The sequence below is a fragment of the Dama dama genome, chromosome 26 (assembly GCF_033118175.1).
Source record: "Dama dama isolate Ldn47 chromosome 26, ASM3311817v1, whole genome shotgun sequence".
Classification (NCBI taxonomy): domain Eukaryota; kingdom Metazoa; phylum Chordata; class Mammalia; order Artiodactyla; family Cervidae; genus Dama; species Dama dama.
Window position 1 is genome coordinate 25,944,017 of NC_083706.1, and position 14,859 is coordinate 25,958,875.

Below are 14,859 nucleotides of genomic sequence, written 5' to 3' on the forward strand. Positions count from 1 at the left end.
CACACTTTGAAGTTATGCTTTCAAGTGTATCCTCAAAATCCACTATAAATTACTTTTAGAACACTATACAACTAAATGAATATGGAATAAATTAATCTGAAAATAAAGTAACATAATGAATGACAGTCTTAAAACCCTGCTTTAAACATCTGCTAACTGGTTCTAAACTCTAATATAATTTTATGAGCAGACTTACTAATAAGGAAGAAGCTCACTGAATAAATAAGTGTTATGATGCAAATTACCTTTCCCATTGGACATAACTGAATTGATATTATAGTTAACAGAGTGATCACTTGATTGATATTACCTGACTCTGAAACCACAGTGTGGGAATCACAGATTTCAACACCTAACAGAGCAGACTCGCTGCTTTGCCCTCCCTGGGCAAGGAGGCACCACGTCACTAAGTGGCTGTATTTACATTTTAATAGAAAAATAATGCAAAGGAAGAAGCAGAAGATTTAGGCAGAGGTTGAACTAATATAAGGTAACTGAAAGAAGGATTTATATTAACAAATATGTATTAGGTCCTTCACTTGTATTCTCCTAAATTTGGTCGTGACTACTACGAGGGGGCAGAGAAATACCATGAATTTCAGAAAGAGCCAAGCCACCCAAGATCACCTAAGATTACCCAAGTGTTCCAACGGCAGAATGGGTATTGCCTTCCAGGCATTTCTGGCTCCAAAGCTGTGTTGTCCCCATTACAAATAGGTTTTGATGTTATATTTACCAAAGAATTACGAACTTGAATTTAAGCATATGAGTCAGGGTTGAACTACAATTTAGTTATTTTATATTACAAAAATTTCACTTTTACTATCAACTTTTTTCTCCTCATTATCTGTCCAATGTGAGTCTATTTTAAGTTCTCCCAAACTAAGACCAGAACCTACTCAGAAAACAAATTTATTGTTGAGGAATTCTCTCTTAAGACTTTGCCTGTGACGATGAGTTTGATGGCTTTTCGAAACCAGGGATAAAAGAGAGCATAAATCAAGGGGTTCATAGCTGAGTTATAATAAGCAATCCAAACCAGTATTTCATAAACATACGTGGGAGTGATGAAACCTAAGAAGGCATCAATGATGGAATCCAGGAAGTAAGGCAGCCAGGAGATCAGAAACGCTAGCACTGCGACGCCCAGCGTTCTTGCAGCCTTTCTCTCCCTCTTGGCCACTCTGTCTTGGTAGCTGTCTGAGCATCGCCCAGTCTTATTGCTCAGACTCTCAATTTGTCCAGCCTGGTGTTTAGCAATGAGGAAAATCTTGGAGTACAGAACTACCATCACAAGGGTGGGAATGAAAAATAATAGAAAATTCACCAATACCCAACTTTGATTCACTGCAATTTGACAGCCTCCCACACAGGTGAGAGCACTTACTAGATCCTCCAGGCCAGCTGCATTTGCTCCTGTGCCAAGAAGGGAAAAAGTGTAAATAATGGGAAAGAGCCAGGAGAAGGCAATACACAAGCCAGAAACAGACACAGTGACCCTGGCTGGATAGACCAGGGGGTCGGAGACGGCAATGTACCTGTCCAGAGAGATAAAGCACAAGTGGTAGATGGAAGCGTAACAGAATGACCCATTGAAACAAGAGTGGAGTTGACAGTAACGCTGCCCAAAGTACCAGCAGCTCTCCACGGACCTCACTGTGCTGAAGGGCATCACAGTCACTCCCACCATGAAGTCTGCACAGGCCAGGGAGGCGATCAAGAAATTGGTTGGAGAATGCAGCTGCTTGAAGTGGAGAATTGCAATCATCACCAGGAGATTTCCAAATACAGTCAGCGCAGATCCAAAGATGAACACCGTGTAGAGGATGAGGCGGGGACCTGGCGAGTAGGGGGTTTTCACACAGGATCCGTTCAGGTGCTCGTAGCAGAGCGGCACGGCTGCCCCAGAAGGAGACGCACTGCACATGATTCTCTGATTTGATACCTGGAAATCTGTCACCCTCTGTGGCCCAGGATGGCGTTCCAGTTTTCAAAGTCCTTTAAAAAAAAAAAAGAGAAATACAATATGTTAGTAATTGCCAGCACATTCTGTCTCCATATCTTTGCAAGTGCCCGCCTTTATTTTCTTCTTTAATAAATATATTTATTTACTTGCTGTGAAGCGTCTTGGTTGCATCATGTGGGACCTTTTGTCGCAGTGCATGGACTCTCTGGTTGTGGCCTGAGGACTCAGCATTTGCAGTGCATGGGTTTAGTTGCCCTGAAGCATGTGGGATCTTAGTTCTCCCACGAGGGATCAAACCCGTATCTCCTGCATTGCAAGGCAGATTCATAACCACTAGAACACTAGCGAAGTCCCCAAATCCTTATTTTCATGTTTAGAAAGTGATTCATACCATCTTGTAAAATAATTCACTTCCAAATGCATAAACAGTTAACTTTCACCATTAAATTATTTAAGTTAAAAAAATGTATTCCTTCGCATTACCTGGTACTTTATGTCTGAGAAGTGCTGGTCTTCAAGAAGCTGTTTTATGATGCTTGTTCAAATGGTACTTTTTATAGGACTCTTTTCCTAATTTATCAGAGCAAGGATAATGCCCAAAACACTCAATCCCCTTAGGAAAGGAGCCAAATGATTCCAATACCCAAAGCACTTAAGAATGTATCCCCATAGTGAAAGGTGTAGAAAGAAAGGAAAATTTTAAATCATGATTGTGTTTATGCTAAAAATAATTTTATGCCCTACTAATTTCCTGATGACATTTGACCTTTTCATGAAATAGGAATGGGAATAGTCTCCTTAAAAACTTGCTCAAGATTTGAAAGCCACGTTGTTTATTCTGACTAATTATGGGTGACTCAATTTTCATTTTGTAAGGGCTACTGGTTGTTGATTCCTGTTTGTCACTAGAAGTCTTTCAAAGAAGTTCTTAAGCTCTTACATTTCTAGTTTTTATAAAGAGATTAAATACAGAATTATATTAAAATCTAGACTGTTTCAGGTTTAGTTTTAATAATTCTGATTTGGAAAACTGAGCGTGGAGAATCCAAAATGTTTCCTCATAGAAATGCATGAAGGAAGAGTAAGTACACCTAAAAAGCAGTTCCTGCTAAGGTTTCTATCTTGGAGAGGGAGGGATTTTGTTGTTTCTAAATGGGACCTGTTAGGAATATATTAAAGAAATAATATGAAAAATCTATTTTGGGGATGTGACTATTCCTATATTATACTCTGAATTTTACTGTTGACAAATTCTCCTCGTAGAGCTCTAGAACAGAAGTCAGCTTAGACTTGAAAAGAATTTTTTTCTGAAGAGTGACTTCTAGTCATTTTACAAAATCAGCTTTCTGAATCTGAGGTATATTTTATATTTGGAACTTTCACACTTTTAAAGTGAACAGGTTGTGGAATTATGGTAACTGTATCCACCCATGTAGCCACCCCTGCAATCAAGGTATCGAATAGACTGTTTCCAATGCCCCAGTTCATTGTCTGTGCAATATCCATCTGTTTATTGGGTATATTAGGAATGCATTCCCAATTATTTGCTAAGGAGTGATCTATTGTAGGAACATACGACAACTGTTTCATTCATATATATTTTGATGTTCATTTGGACTCTTGCTCACTTTAGGGCTGTTATTAGGTGTTGCTGAGAACACTCATATATAATTATTTGCATAGATATGTGTTTCATTTCTTTCAGGTAAATTGCTGGCCCTAATGGGAAATATATGTTTAACTGTACAAGAAAATACAAACTATCTTCTAAAGTAATTGTAGCATTTTATACTCCCACTAGCAATCGATGAGTGTTCTTCAAGTCTTCTTCAACACTTGCTATTGACATGTTTTTAAATTTAACCATTCTAGATGGTGTATAGTCACATCTCATGTTTTTAATTTTATGAATGGTGGTACTGAGAACCTGTTCATGTTATTATTGGCTATTAATGTATCCACTTTTGGTGACATGTCCATTAAAAATTTTGCCTATTTTTACTTGAGTTCTAAAATTTCTTATTATTGAGTTTACTGGGTACAAGTTTGTTAGGGTCCAGCCCCAGCAGGATCCAGGGGAACCCTCAGGATGAACGGCATCAGCGAGAGAGAGACGCAGTGAGGCAAAGCACGGGCGCTGAGTCTGAAGTTTATTTTTGCACTGCCCCTTTATGCCCTTAACAACATCTTTTTTGGGGGAAGTGCATATTGCTTACACACAGGTTATCTCAAAACATTACAGCAACTTGACCGTCAACAGAAACAGGATGTTATCCACATATTTCTCGTTTACAAGAGTCTTCTTTATCATTTGGCCTTCAGGCCTGCTAACATTTTATGGCTTGCACCTGGTGTGACTTAAGAAACGTCTGTTTTTCTTGGAATTAATCTATTTTCTTTCTAATAGGCGTCATCTCCATGGGAACTAGATAGGATTACATTTTTACAGAACAGAAATGCGAAGGACTGCAAAAACAGCAGATATGGCACAAAACAGGCTCTTAGTCTAAAAGTTAACTACCTGCAAGAAGTCACCAGCTAATCTCTATCTAAAGTATTTTCTATTAGGCACATTTGTGACTATTATTTGTGGAGCTTTTCTCACCCTGCGGAGGGACCTATGCTTAATAGTTTCTTTTGTTAGCGTACTGTGCTTAGGGTGTTTAGAACAATCATGAGCATTTTTTGCAATGAGAGCACACATTTATCAAACAAGCCAGAATGCCAGCAAAAGGGTTTGAATTGAAGCATCTCCTTCATCCCTGGCCCCTTCATAGGGTACCAGCATCTAGGAGATTTATTAATTAGGGTTTTAATTTGTTCTTTATTCAGTGAAAGAGGAGCAGAAGAGCTCTCGGCAGGCAACACAAGAATCTGCAACAGAGAGAACAAGAACAACAGCAGAAAAGGGGGGAGGACACAGGGTGGGGTAGAGGCTGGGGCCAGCCTGGAGGGTCCCTTGTATCCTGAATGGCCTTGCGTGTCAGGTCTTTTTATCATGACCTCGTCATGGGTGGGACCTTCCATAATGGCTCCCGGCACAAGTTCTTTTGGCATATATCTTCTGAATATTTGACTTTTCAGTTTCCTGAGAGTGTCTTTTAAAGATTAGAAGGTTTTATTTTTAATGAAGTCCCACTTACTATTTTTTTAATGGCTAGTGTTTTTTTTTTTTTCCTAGTCTAAGAAAATTGTCTAACATAGTCACAACTATTTTCTTCTATGCTTCTTCTAGAATCTTTATAATTTTACTCCTAGTGTTTTATGACTCACATCATATTAATTTTAAATATGTTATGAGGAGGAGTCTGAGATTTATTGGGAGAATGAGTAGTAGTATAAGGATATTCAGTAATTCCAGCAGCATTTCTTGAAATGACTATCTTTCTCCAGTGAATGACATTTGCTTGTGTCAAAAATCAATCAACCATATGTGTGCGGATTTATTTCTGGATTCTCTTCTATTCTGTTGATCTCTATTTCTATATTTAGGTCAATACACTTTTGTCTTGACTGAAACTTTACCTTAAATCTTAAAGCCAAGTTGTGTAAACCTTTTACTTTTTTGTCCTTTCCAAAATTGTTTTGGCCATCTTATGTCTTTATTTTTTATAAAACTTTTAAAATCACCTTGTCAAAAAAGAAAAAAAAAACAAAACCACACACACACACAAAAAAAAAAACCCAAAAAACCCCCCAGCAGTGTTCATTGTTATAAAATTTGAGTCTTTAAAACAATTATGAAGAGGGGCACTGGAATATTTGACTGGGACAGTAAAATTTCTCATTTCCCCATTTAATTACATCATGTATGGTTTTCTGACTCATTGGAAAAGACCCTGATGCTGGGAAAGATTGAGGGCAGGAGGAGAGGGGGTGACAGAGGGTGAGATGGTTGGATGGCATCACTGACTCCATGGGTCATGGGTTTCAGCAAACTCTAGGATATGGTGAAGGACAGGGAAGCCTGGTGTGCTGTGGTCCATGGGGTTGCAAAGAGTTGGACATGATTTAATGACTGGACAACAGCAACCACAACAATGATTTATGAATTTAGATGCTTTGCAAATAGCTGCAAAGCATCTAAACTTTAAATTGCTATGGTTTCCTCACATTGAAGGATTGTACATCTTAATAATATTGAGCCTACCTAGCCAAATGCATATTTTGTCTTTCCATGGTTAGGAAGCCAAAAGGGGGAAAAAATGAAACTAAAAGTGTTATTTTAGCAAAAAGAAAGAAAGAAAGAAAGAATAGAGAAACAAAATACAAGGAGCACAGCTAGAAACAAGTATCAAGAGAACAGAATCAGGTCAAATACGGAAAATCATTTATCCAAATTAGCATCTGTAGACACCTGTAATCAAGTGCCTACAGAAGAAAGGGCTCTGGGTGGCCAAAGGTTCTTGCTGCTTTAAACATTTTGGTAAAAATGAGCAGTATCTTGTGTTGATTAGTTTCTTTTAACTGCTCTGAAGAACTTGGGGGGGAAATTAGCTTAAAGGCTTTAAAGTGCCAGCTTAACATTTCTATAAGAGGCCTGAAAGCTTTGATGAAAGCTCTGAAAGAACTCTTCATATCCTAGAGTCACAGAACTGAGTTTCTGAAAACCAAACTCCAAGCTGAAATCTGTAGGGCCCCGAATTACAAGGCAAACAGAATTCTCAAATTTCTAGAGCCTCTTTCACTAAAAGTCTGGCATTGATTAGCAAGGAAAGGGATTCTCGAAATTAGGATGGTGACATTAAGGCAGGTCCTAATGAAACTGGTTACCTCCATCCTCTGATTCTGCCAAGTCTTCTCTGGCAGAAGCAGTAGCCCTCCCCTCACTGCCTCATGCATTCAGTCTTCCTTTGTCTGAAGGAGCGGTGGAGTCCTCCTCTGAGGTAATTGCCATAACAACGCACCTGGACCCTCCTCAGGGAGACCCCTCACACCTGTCCTCATCTTCTCCCCATCATCAGGACCCAGTCCTAGCAGGACCCAAAAGGAACGGTAGGAAGTGAGACTCATGAAGACATGCAACTCCAAACAGAAGCATGTAGGATTCTGCCCATCTATGTTGACAGAAACCCAAGGAATATATATGAGAATGGATCTCAAGTGTGTGATATCAGTGTGGAGGTTGAGTAAAGCAGGATCAGGCTTAATGTATTAATAAAGACCCACCATGCAGCACATGATCTTTAGTGAAGGAAGAGTTGAGGAATCTTAAAGACATGCTCATGCTCAGTTATGTCCAACTCTTTGCAATCCCATGGACTGTAGCCTGCCAGGCTCCTCTGTCCATGGGATTTTCCAGACAAGAATACTGGAGAGGATTGCCATTTCCTTCTCTGGGGGATCTTCGGAACCCAGGGGTGAAAATCATGTCTCTTGAGTCTTCTGCCTGGGCAGGTGGATTCTTTACCACTGAGCCACCTTGGAAGCTTTAAAGACATGCTGCAAAACAATATTAAACTACTTTAATACAGTAAGATATAATAATTCCTGAGATGTTTTAATCACTTTAAGAGGTAGTCCCCAAAATATTGGGCTTCCCAGGTGGCTCAGTGATAAAGAATCTGCCTGCCAAGGAGGGGGCGTGAGTTTGAACCCTGGTTCAGCAAGATTCCCTAGAGAAGGAAATGGCAACCCAAGCTCTAGTATTCTTGCCTGGAAAATTCCATTGATAGAGGAGTCAGTCAGGCTACAGTCTATGGGGTCGCAAAAGAGTTGGACACGACTTAGAGACTAAACAACAACAACCCTAAAATGTACCAACACTGTACCCTAAAATGTACCAACACTGTTACATTTTATTTTCATTACGGAAGAAAAATATATACTAGGAATATGCACACAAAATGTATTTTTATTAAATTAAAAGAAGCAAACATCTTTTGAGATCAACACATACACACTGCTCTATTTTAAATGGATAACCAATAAGAACATACATAGTGTATGGAACTATAGTTATACATGTAAGAACATGTATAGTGCAGGGAACTCTGCTCAATGTCATATGGCAGCCTGGATGGGAGGGAACTTCAGGGGTGAATGAATACATGTATATGTGTGACTAAGTCACTTTGCCGTGAACCTGAAACTATCACAACATTGTTAACTGGCTGTAGTCCAATATTAAAAAGAAGTTAAAAAGAAAACAGTGGACAAACTTTGGATAGTGTTTATAGAAAAAAATTGCCCTGTCATAACTGGAAGGTAAAATAACACACTTGATGAGATGAGAAAAATAATCACAAAAAGATAATCTTTCTTGTGGAAATAGCACCACCTGTTCATGGCTATTCCCACATTTACAGAAATCCCCAAATGATATAAGTCCAACCCTGAGTCCGAAATGGCTTATGCATATGACTCAGGGACCTCTTAAGGTCCCTGACTTGACTCAAGGACCAAAAGACCTTTCCCCAAGATACAAGCCTCTGAAAATGAGAACAAAGTTAACTGAGTTCAGAAAAAAAGACAGGGAACACAAGATTTTCATGGGACATGGAACTAAGAAACTTTTGAAAGTGAAGGAAAGGTCAGCCTGAAAGAGAGGCCCAGAAAAGGAAAACCATTAACAATGAAGCAAGGAAGCCTGCAGATTTGAGGAAACAAGAAAACATCAACTTGTGTCAAATATTTTTACTGAATATATTTCTGTCAAATGATTAAAAATGTTCACTCATCAGAAAAGTAAGAGCATGAAGGTAATGCTGCTGAAATTGAGGTATCGTTTCTCCTCCTCAGCTGAATGGAACACTTTTACGCAATGTATTGTATGCCACGGTTACTGAGAAATTCCAAATAAATCATTAAATTCCTCGGTTTGAAAATTAGCTCTCTTTAGAAAATAAGTTAATGGTTGATGAGCTGTCTGTTAACACTTGGCCTGTTATGATAACTTTTATTGCTTTCCTAAACCAAGAGTAAAATAAAGCATAAATCAAAGGATTTAGAGCAGAACTATAAAACCAAACCAGCAAAATATCTCATAAACATATGAAGGCGTTATAACCCCCCCAAAAAAAATCAATAAATAAATCAATCATATACAGTAAGCATGAGATCAAAAGTGCTATCACCAAAAATGCTATACTTAGAGTTTTAGCAGCTTTTCTGTCTTAGTCACTCTGGTTTTGTATATGCCTGATAATCCTTCTACTTAGCTAGGAATATGTTCAATCTTTATAGCCTGTTGTCTAGCCACAAGAAATATATTACTATACAGAATTATCATGACAAAAGTTGGTACAAAAATAATAGAAAGTCTATCAAAATCCAAAATTGATTTATAACAAGCTGACAAGGTCCAGTGCAGCTGAGGGCACTTACTAATTCCTCTATCCGGTTCTCGTGAACACCTGTGAGGAACACAGCTCTGCTGCACAGGAGGGCAGGATCCGGGAGATGCTGATGCAGACCCCTGACACAGACACCGTGAACTCGGTGGGAGAGACCAGGGGGTCAGTCACAGCAATGGACCTGTCGATGGAGACGAAGGACAGGTGGAAGAGAGAAGAGTAACAAAGTGCCACATCACAACACGTGTGAAAAGTGCAGAGAGTTCACCCAAAGTACCAGCAGCTCTCCACGGACCTGACCATGCTGAAGGGCATCACAGTCACTCCCACTCGAAAGTCTGCACAGGCCAGAGAGGCGATGAGAAAACTGGTTGGTGAGTGCAGCTGCGTGAAATGCAGGATGGCAGTCATCACCAGGAGGTTCCCAAACACGGCCAGGACAGCCCCAAAGCCGTACACCGCGTACAGAATCACCCGGGATGCGGGCGAGTAGGGGGTTTTCACACAGGATCCGTTCAGGTGCTCCTGGCAGAGCGGCACAGCTGCGGGGGTGGATGAACTGCTATTCATGACGCTGCTGTTAACATCTGGAGATGTTCTGCCCTTTTCCAATTACATAAAATAGAGCAGTTTTCTATCTTCTGAAGAGAGAGAAGAATCTCTTCACTAAATACCCATGTTACAGTTATCAGATATTATCATAATGCCCTGTCATATATCTATTTTAATTTTAAGCTCAGAACATATAAAATAATAATATATGCAAGTTAAGTTCTTAATAAATACCACTATTAATAATTACTTTTTTATTTTTATTCTTTAGAATATTGTTGAAAACAACTTTCCATATCCAATAAGAATTTAAGCAAGTCTGTGGCAAATTTGCTTTAGCCACAATACATTTCTTGCATTGTAATTTATGAAAAATTTTTTTTTACCTGGACTGGATATTGGATTTATTCCTCATTGTCAAAGTTAGTGAGATATATGTGATTTGTTATTTATTAGTTACCTTTACTACCCCCACCCCCACAAGAACGTCTGAGGAGTTAATGACAAAAACCCCAGGAAACAGCCAAAGCCCATATCAAAATATCTACAGTGGACTCCCTGTAGTGCAAGCTGTGAACAGAGAGAAGAAACTTATATTTAATAATCTCCAGTGAAAACGTATTGTTTGATGTAGAATGGCCTCATAGCAGGGGTGACAGAAAAATGAAAATGAGAGGATATCTCACTTGTATACAAAGATGCAAATATGCTAAACAGAATGCTTGTAAACCAAACATATCAACATATAAAAAGGTGATGCGTTTGATTCAATCAATGCTAAGAATGGAAATTGCATTAACATTAGGAAATCAATTAATATAATTCACCATATTATCAAACTAGGATTTTGTGATTATTTGATTAAATGCAACAATAGCAGGCATTTTTTCCCCCACTCTTTTTCTCGCATAATTGCATCAGCATTCCAGGATGCTAAGCAGATGACCTGGTTTTCATGTGAGTACATTGGGATTGTCTTTGTATGTTCTATCTGGTAGAGATAGACATTTCTCATAATGGGAAAAAAGATGTCCACAGTACCCTCAGCTTGAATAATAATCCACTCAAGATCTGTGAGTCTGGTGACCCTCTGTATGTGCTTCAGACCATTCATGTGTGGCTCATGATGTAGTATGCTGCTTAGGCTTGTTTAGATTTCAGAGCTAATGTACCATAATCGATTTTCCCTCTATCTGTGGGAAAAGGTTCCACTTTTAAAGAAATTATAGACTTATCAGGGAATCTAGTTCTGCTTTTGAAATCCCTTCCTTTTTAGTGTATTCAGCCAGGACTCCAAGATTTTAGTTATGTCAGAGTACTTGGTCAGTTTTGTGTTTTCTTATCTTCCTTCTTCCATCTCTCCTTCTCTCCTAGTCTCTTACTAATTACCCCGTATCTGTCTGGAAATGTGGAAATAGTCTGAAGTTCTTCTTCAAATTCTCTCATCACAGTCACGTACTTCCTGAACTGAATATAACTTCAGAAAGCCTACTGTACATCTTCACACCAGTTTTCTTAGAATTTGAGTCACAGCCCTTAGTTTATAACTTTTAATCAGTAGGCATACAGATGTGTGCATCCTAAAACATGATGGATATTCCAGACACACCCACAAGTATCTTCTGTGACTCACAGAGAATAGATTAAGGTGTGCAAGACATGTTACTTTAATGCAGCCATCGTTATAATGGTAGCAAGCAGCAAAGAGTATATATAAGTGGTTTGGTTTACATGTATTAAGTCATAAAATGGTTATGTGCAAAAAAAATGAAGTCAGAAGTATTATTATCCTTATTTTATAATCCTAATGGATTGGGAATGGGTATGGATATATTCTAGGAAGGGAAGAGGAAAATGTGTTTTTAAAAATAATGACTGACATACTTTGCAAATTATATTTATTGCTACATCTAAGACACAGTGTTCCAAGCTCCTTAAAGTTTTAAAACTGTAGTACTAAGATAACTTGAATTTGTAATTCACTTGTAATTTATCTCATAATGCTTGAGCTAAATGCAAAAGAAAAAATAATTACTCTCAAAGAAGTATTAAGTGTTAAAAAATACATCGAATATAGCAGTGTGTACATGAACATGGATAACCAACAAAAACCTATTGTATAGCACATGGAACTCTGCTCAATGTTATTTGCCAGCCTGGATGAGAAGGGGATTTGAGGGAGAATGGATACATGTGTGTGTATGGCTGAGTCCCTTCACTGTTCACCTGAAACTATCACAACATTGTTAATACAGTGTTGTTAATACATTATTGTTAATATTGTTAATACACTGATCAGCTATACCCCAATACAAAATGCTTTTGTTGTTAAAAAATAGAATAAAAACATTAAAAATATATTGGAAAATATTTTTACAACAAATGTATTTTTTAATTATGAAAGAGTGGGATCAATAAATGTTATCCTTCCATCAAAAATTAAAAGAAATAAATCCATTTTAGCTAACTTCATTGCCAAAATATGACTTTTACTTCTTTATTTATTGATTGCTATGTCTCCGTCTGTATCTGCATCTGTATATCATCTATATATCTGTACTCCAGACACTTAAATTTAATTTACAAATAGTTTTCCAAGTAAGTAATTATTAATCTGAAAAAGTCACTAAGAAATATGGAATTAGACTGACTAGAGACCTGTAGGAAAAGATTTAGGAAGAAAACAGGAACAATATGTACTTAAAAGACACATCCTTCCTAGTAATAGCTCCTGTAAAGAATGATTCAATTCTGAGCAAGCATGTGGCATAAATAACTTATTTTTTGGAAGAAAATCCACACACCAGCGTCTCTGGAAAAATAGGTCTAACTTGTATGATTTTTTAAAAGGAGAAAATATTAAAATGATGAGATGTGGAGCATCATTAATTTACAAACATGCCACACATTTTCATTTTTCAATTATTAAAGAAAAAAGAAGAAAACATTCACCCAAGAATATAATACATTTACTCAATGAGCATTGAAACAAACCTGACTTATCATCGACCTGTTTAGCAACTGGGTTTCAGAGAGACAGCATTTTTAAAGGGACCATTTTTAAAAAGAGACAGTCTGAACACTTGATCTGATTATGAAAAGTGATGCAAAATTAGGATGCAAACAATATTTCCCAAAGTTCAATTATACAAAGCTCAATTATTTGAACTTAAGGACATCTTAGAGAGCGAAGAGTATAAACCCCTGATTTTTTTTGATGGGGAAACTGATGAGGGGAGGAGTAAGATATTGTCCTCTGCTGCCAGCTTACAGGACCAGGTCAGGATCTCAGAAAACTGCCCTCTGGGTTTCTTTCCCTCACCTCTGCATCTTAATTGTCTCAGGGAAGTAATAAATGAGGAGATTAATATTTGCACAGAGTTTTGAATTATCCAATAAACATTTAGAGGATGGCACGCTCTCCTTTCCCTACATTCTGTAGAAACATGGAAGGAGAAGAATGCTGTATCTTCCCAGAATAAGAGGTTTGTCTTTTTCCCCACTGCTCAAACCCTGGAAGCCTGCCCACAAACTTCCAACATGACACAGCCCACCCTCACAGTTCCACTCCTGCTTTTTGCAAAACCCTATCCCTAGATGGTTAGATGGCATCGCCGACTCAATGAATACGAGTTTGAGCAAACTCTGGGAGATAGTAGAGGACAGGGAGGCCTGGGGTGCTGCAGTTCATGGGGTCACAAAGAGTCAGACATGACTTAGTGACTGAAAACAAGCTTGCATTCAGTCAGTCTTGGTACAAATCAATTGCAGGAGTCCGTGGTGAGAAGATCTCCCGACTCAGGAGAAGTTTCAGCGCCTTCCTGAACCACCGGTAGGAAAAGACATAGATGATGGGGTTGCAGGCCGAGTTGAAGTAAGCAAGCCAGATAAACGTGTCGAAGACCAGTGGTGGCGTGATGAAGTTAAGGAGGCTGTCTACCATCGTGTCGATGGTGAAGGGAAGCCAGCACAAGAGGTACACACCCACGGCGATGCCCAGGGTCTTGGCAGCTTTTCTTTCACGCTTGGCAGCTCCAGCCAGGCTTTTGCTTAAGTTGTTGATCTGCTGAGCCTGCCTGGTTGCAACCACAAAGATCTTCACGTATAAGCTGATCATGATGAAGCAGGGGAAAAAGAACACAGGGAAGTTTAGCCAGCCCCAAAACTTATTGAACAGCAGCTGGCAACTGCCCACACAAGGCATCTCTGCCAGCCACGGGTGGAGCCCTCTCTCTGCCACGTCTGTGTAGAGCAAGAAGGCAGTGTAAGCTGCTGGCACCCCCCAGCCTGCCAGAATGTACCCGAGGGCCACCCTGACCGTGAACTTAGAGGGATAGAGCAGGGGCTCACAGATAGCACAGTGGCGGTCGATGGAAATGAAACAGAGATGGAAGATGGAGGTGAGGCAGAAGAGGGTGTCCAGGTAGGTGTGCAGGCGGCAGAGAGGGTCTCCGAAGAACCAGCAGCTCTCCACGGAGCGGACAGCGCTGAGGGGCAGCACCAGCAGACCCAGGGACATGTCGGCCAGGGCCAACGAGAGCAGCAAGAGGTTGGTGGGAGTGTGAAGCGCTCTGAAGTAGGTCACAGCGAACACCACAAACAAATTTCCTAGGACTGTGATCAGCACGCCTGCCGCACAGGACAGGTAGATGGTGAGCCGGATGCCCAGGGGATGGACTGTCCTGGGGCAAGACCCATTCACCTGGTAACAGAATGTCTCGGGGCGCTCTTCAGCATCTTGGTTGAGGACCACACTCATTTATGGTTTCTCTTCCTCTTCTCTTTCTGGGAAGGGTTGCCTGTCCCCAACAACAACAAGAACAACAACAACAACAAAATTTATCTGATAAATGACTAGTGAGATCTACAGGAGTAGATTTCTACTAGTGAGATCTACAGGAAGAACTAGGGAAGATTTGAATCAACTGTGCCTTGAAAATCAACAACAACAACAAAATTTATCTGATAAATGACTAGAAAGTGAGATCTATAGGAAGAACTAGAGGAAGATTTGAATCAACTGTGCCTTGAAAATCAAATACAGCA

At 39.3% G+C, this 14,859-nt stretch overlaps 2 protein-coding genes and 1 pseudogene across 2 annotated transcripts; all 3 read right to left on the reverse strand.

Annotated features, from left to right (window-relative positions):
• Window positions 1-895: 895 nt before the first annotated feature.
• LOC133047063 (trace amine-associated receptor 7a-like) lies at window positions 896-3,815 on the reverse strand. The gene is made up of 2 exons (XM_061130092.1): window positions 3,759-3,815; window positions 896-1,963 (listed from the first exon to the last, which is right to left on the reverse strand). Exons 1-2 carry the CDS (start codon window positions 3,813-3,815, stop codon window positions 896-898), a joined length of 1,125 nt encoding a protein of 374 aa, XP_060986075.1.
• A 4,978-nt stretch (window positions 3,816-8,793) lies between these two features.
• On the reverse strand, window positions 8,794-9,831 carry LOC133047149 (trace amine-associated receptor 6-like; annotated as a pseudogene).
• Window positions 9,832-13,558: 3,727 nt separating this feature from the next.
• On the reverse strand, window positions 13,559-14,572 carry TAAR5 (trace amine associated receptor 5). Its single transcript, XM_061130387.1, has one exon. It carries the CDS (start codon window positions 14,570-14,572, stop codon window positions 13,559-13,561), a length of 1,014 nt encoding a protein of 337 aa, XP_060986370.1.
• Window positions 14,573-14,859: the final 287 nt, after the last annotated feature.

Bases quoted from the DNA above. Each gene is read 5' to 3' on its own strand.
- TAAR5 (XM_061130387.1), bottom strand. From the start codon at position 14,572: ATGAGTGTGGTCCTCAACCAAGATGCTGAAGAGCGCCCCGAGACATTC.
- LOC133047063 (XM_061130092.1), bottom strand. From the start codon at position 3,815: ATGTCAATAGCAAGTGTTGAAGAAGACTTGAAGAACACTCATCGATTG. The intron at 1,964-3,758 runs GTATAAAATGCT...CCTGGGCCACAG, and splicing joins CTCATCGATTGCTAGTGGGA to AGGGTGACAGATTTCCAGGT.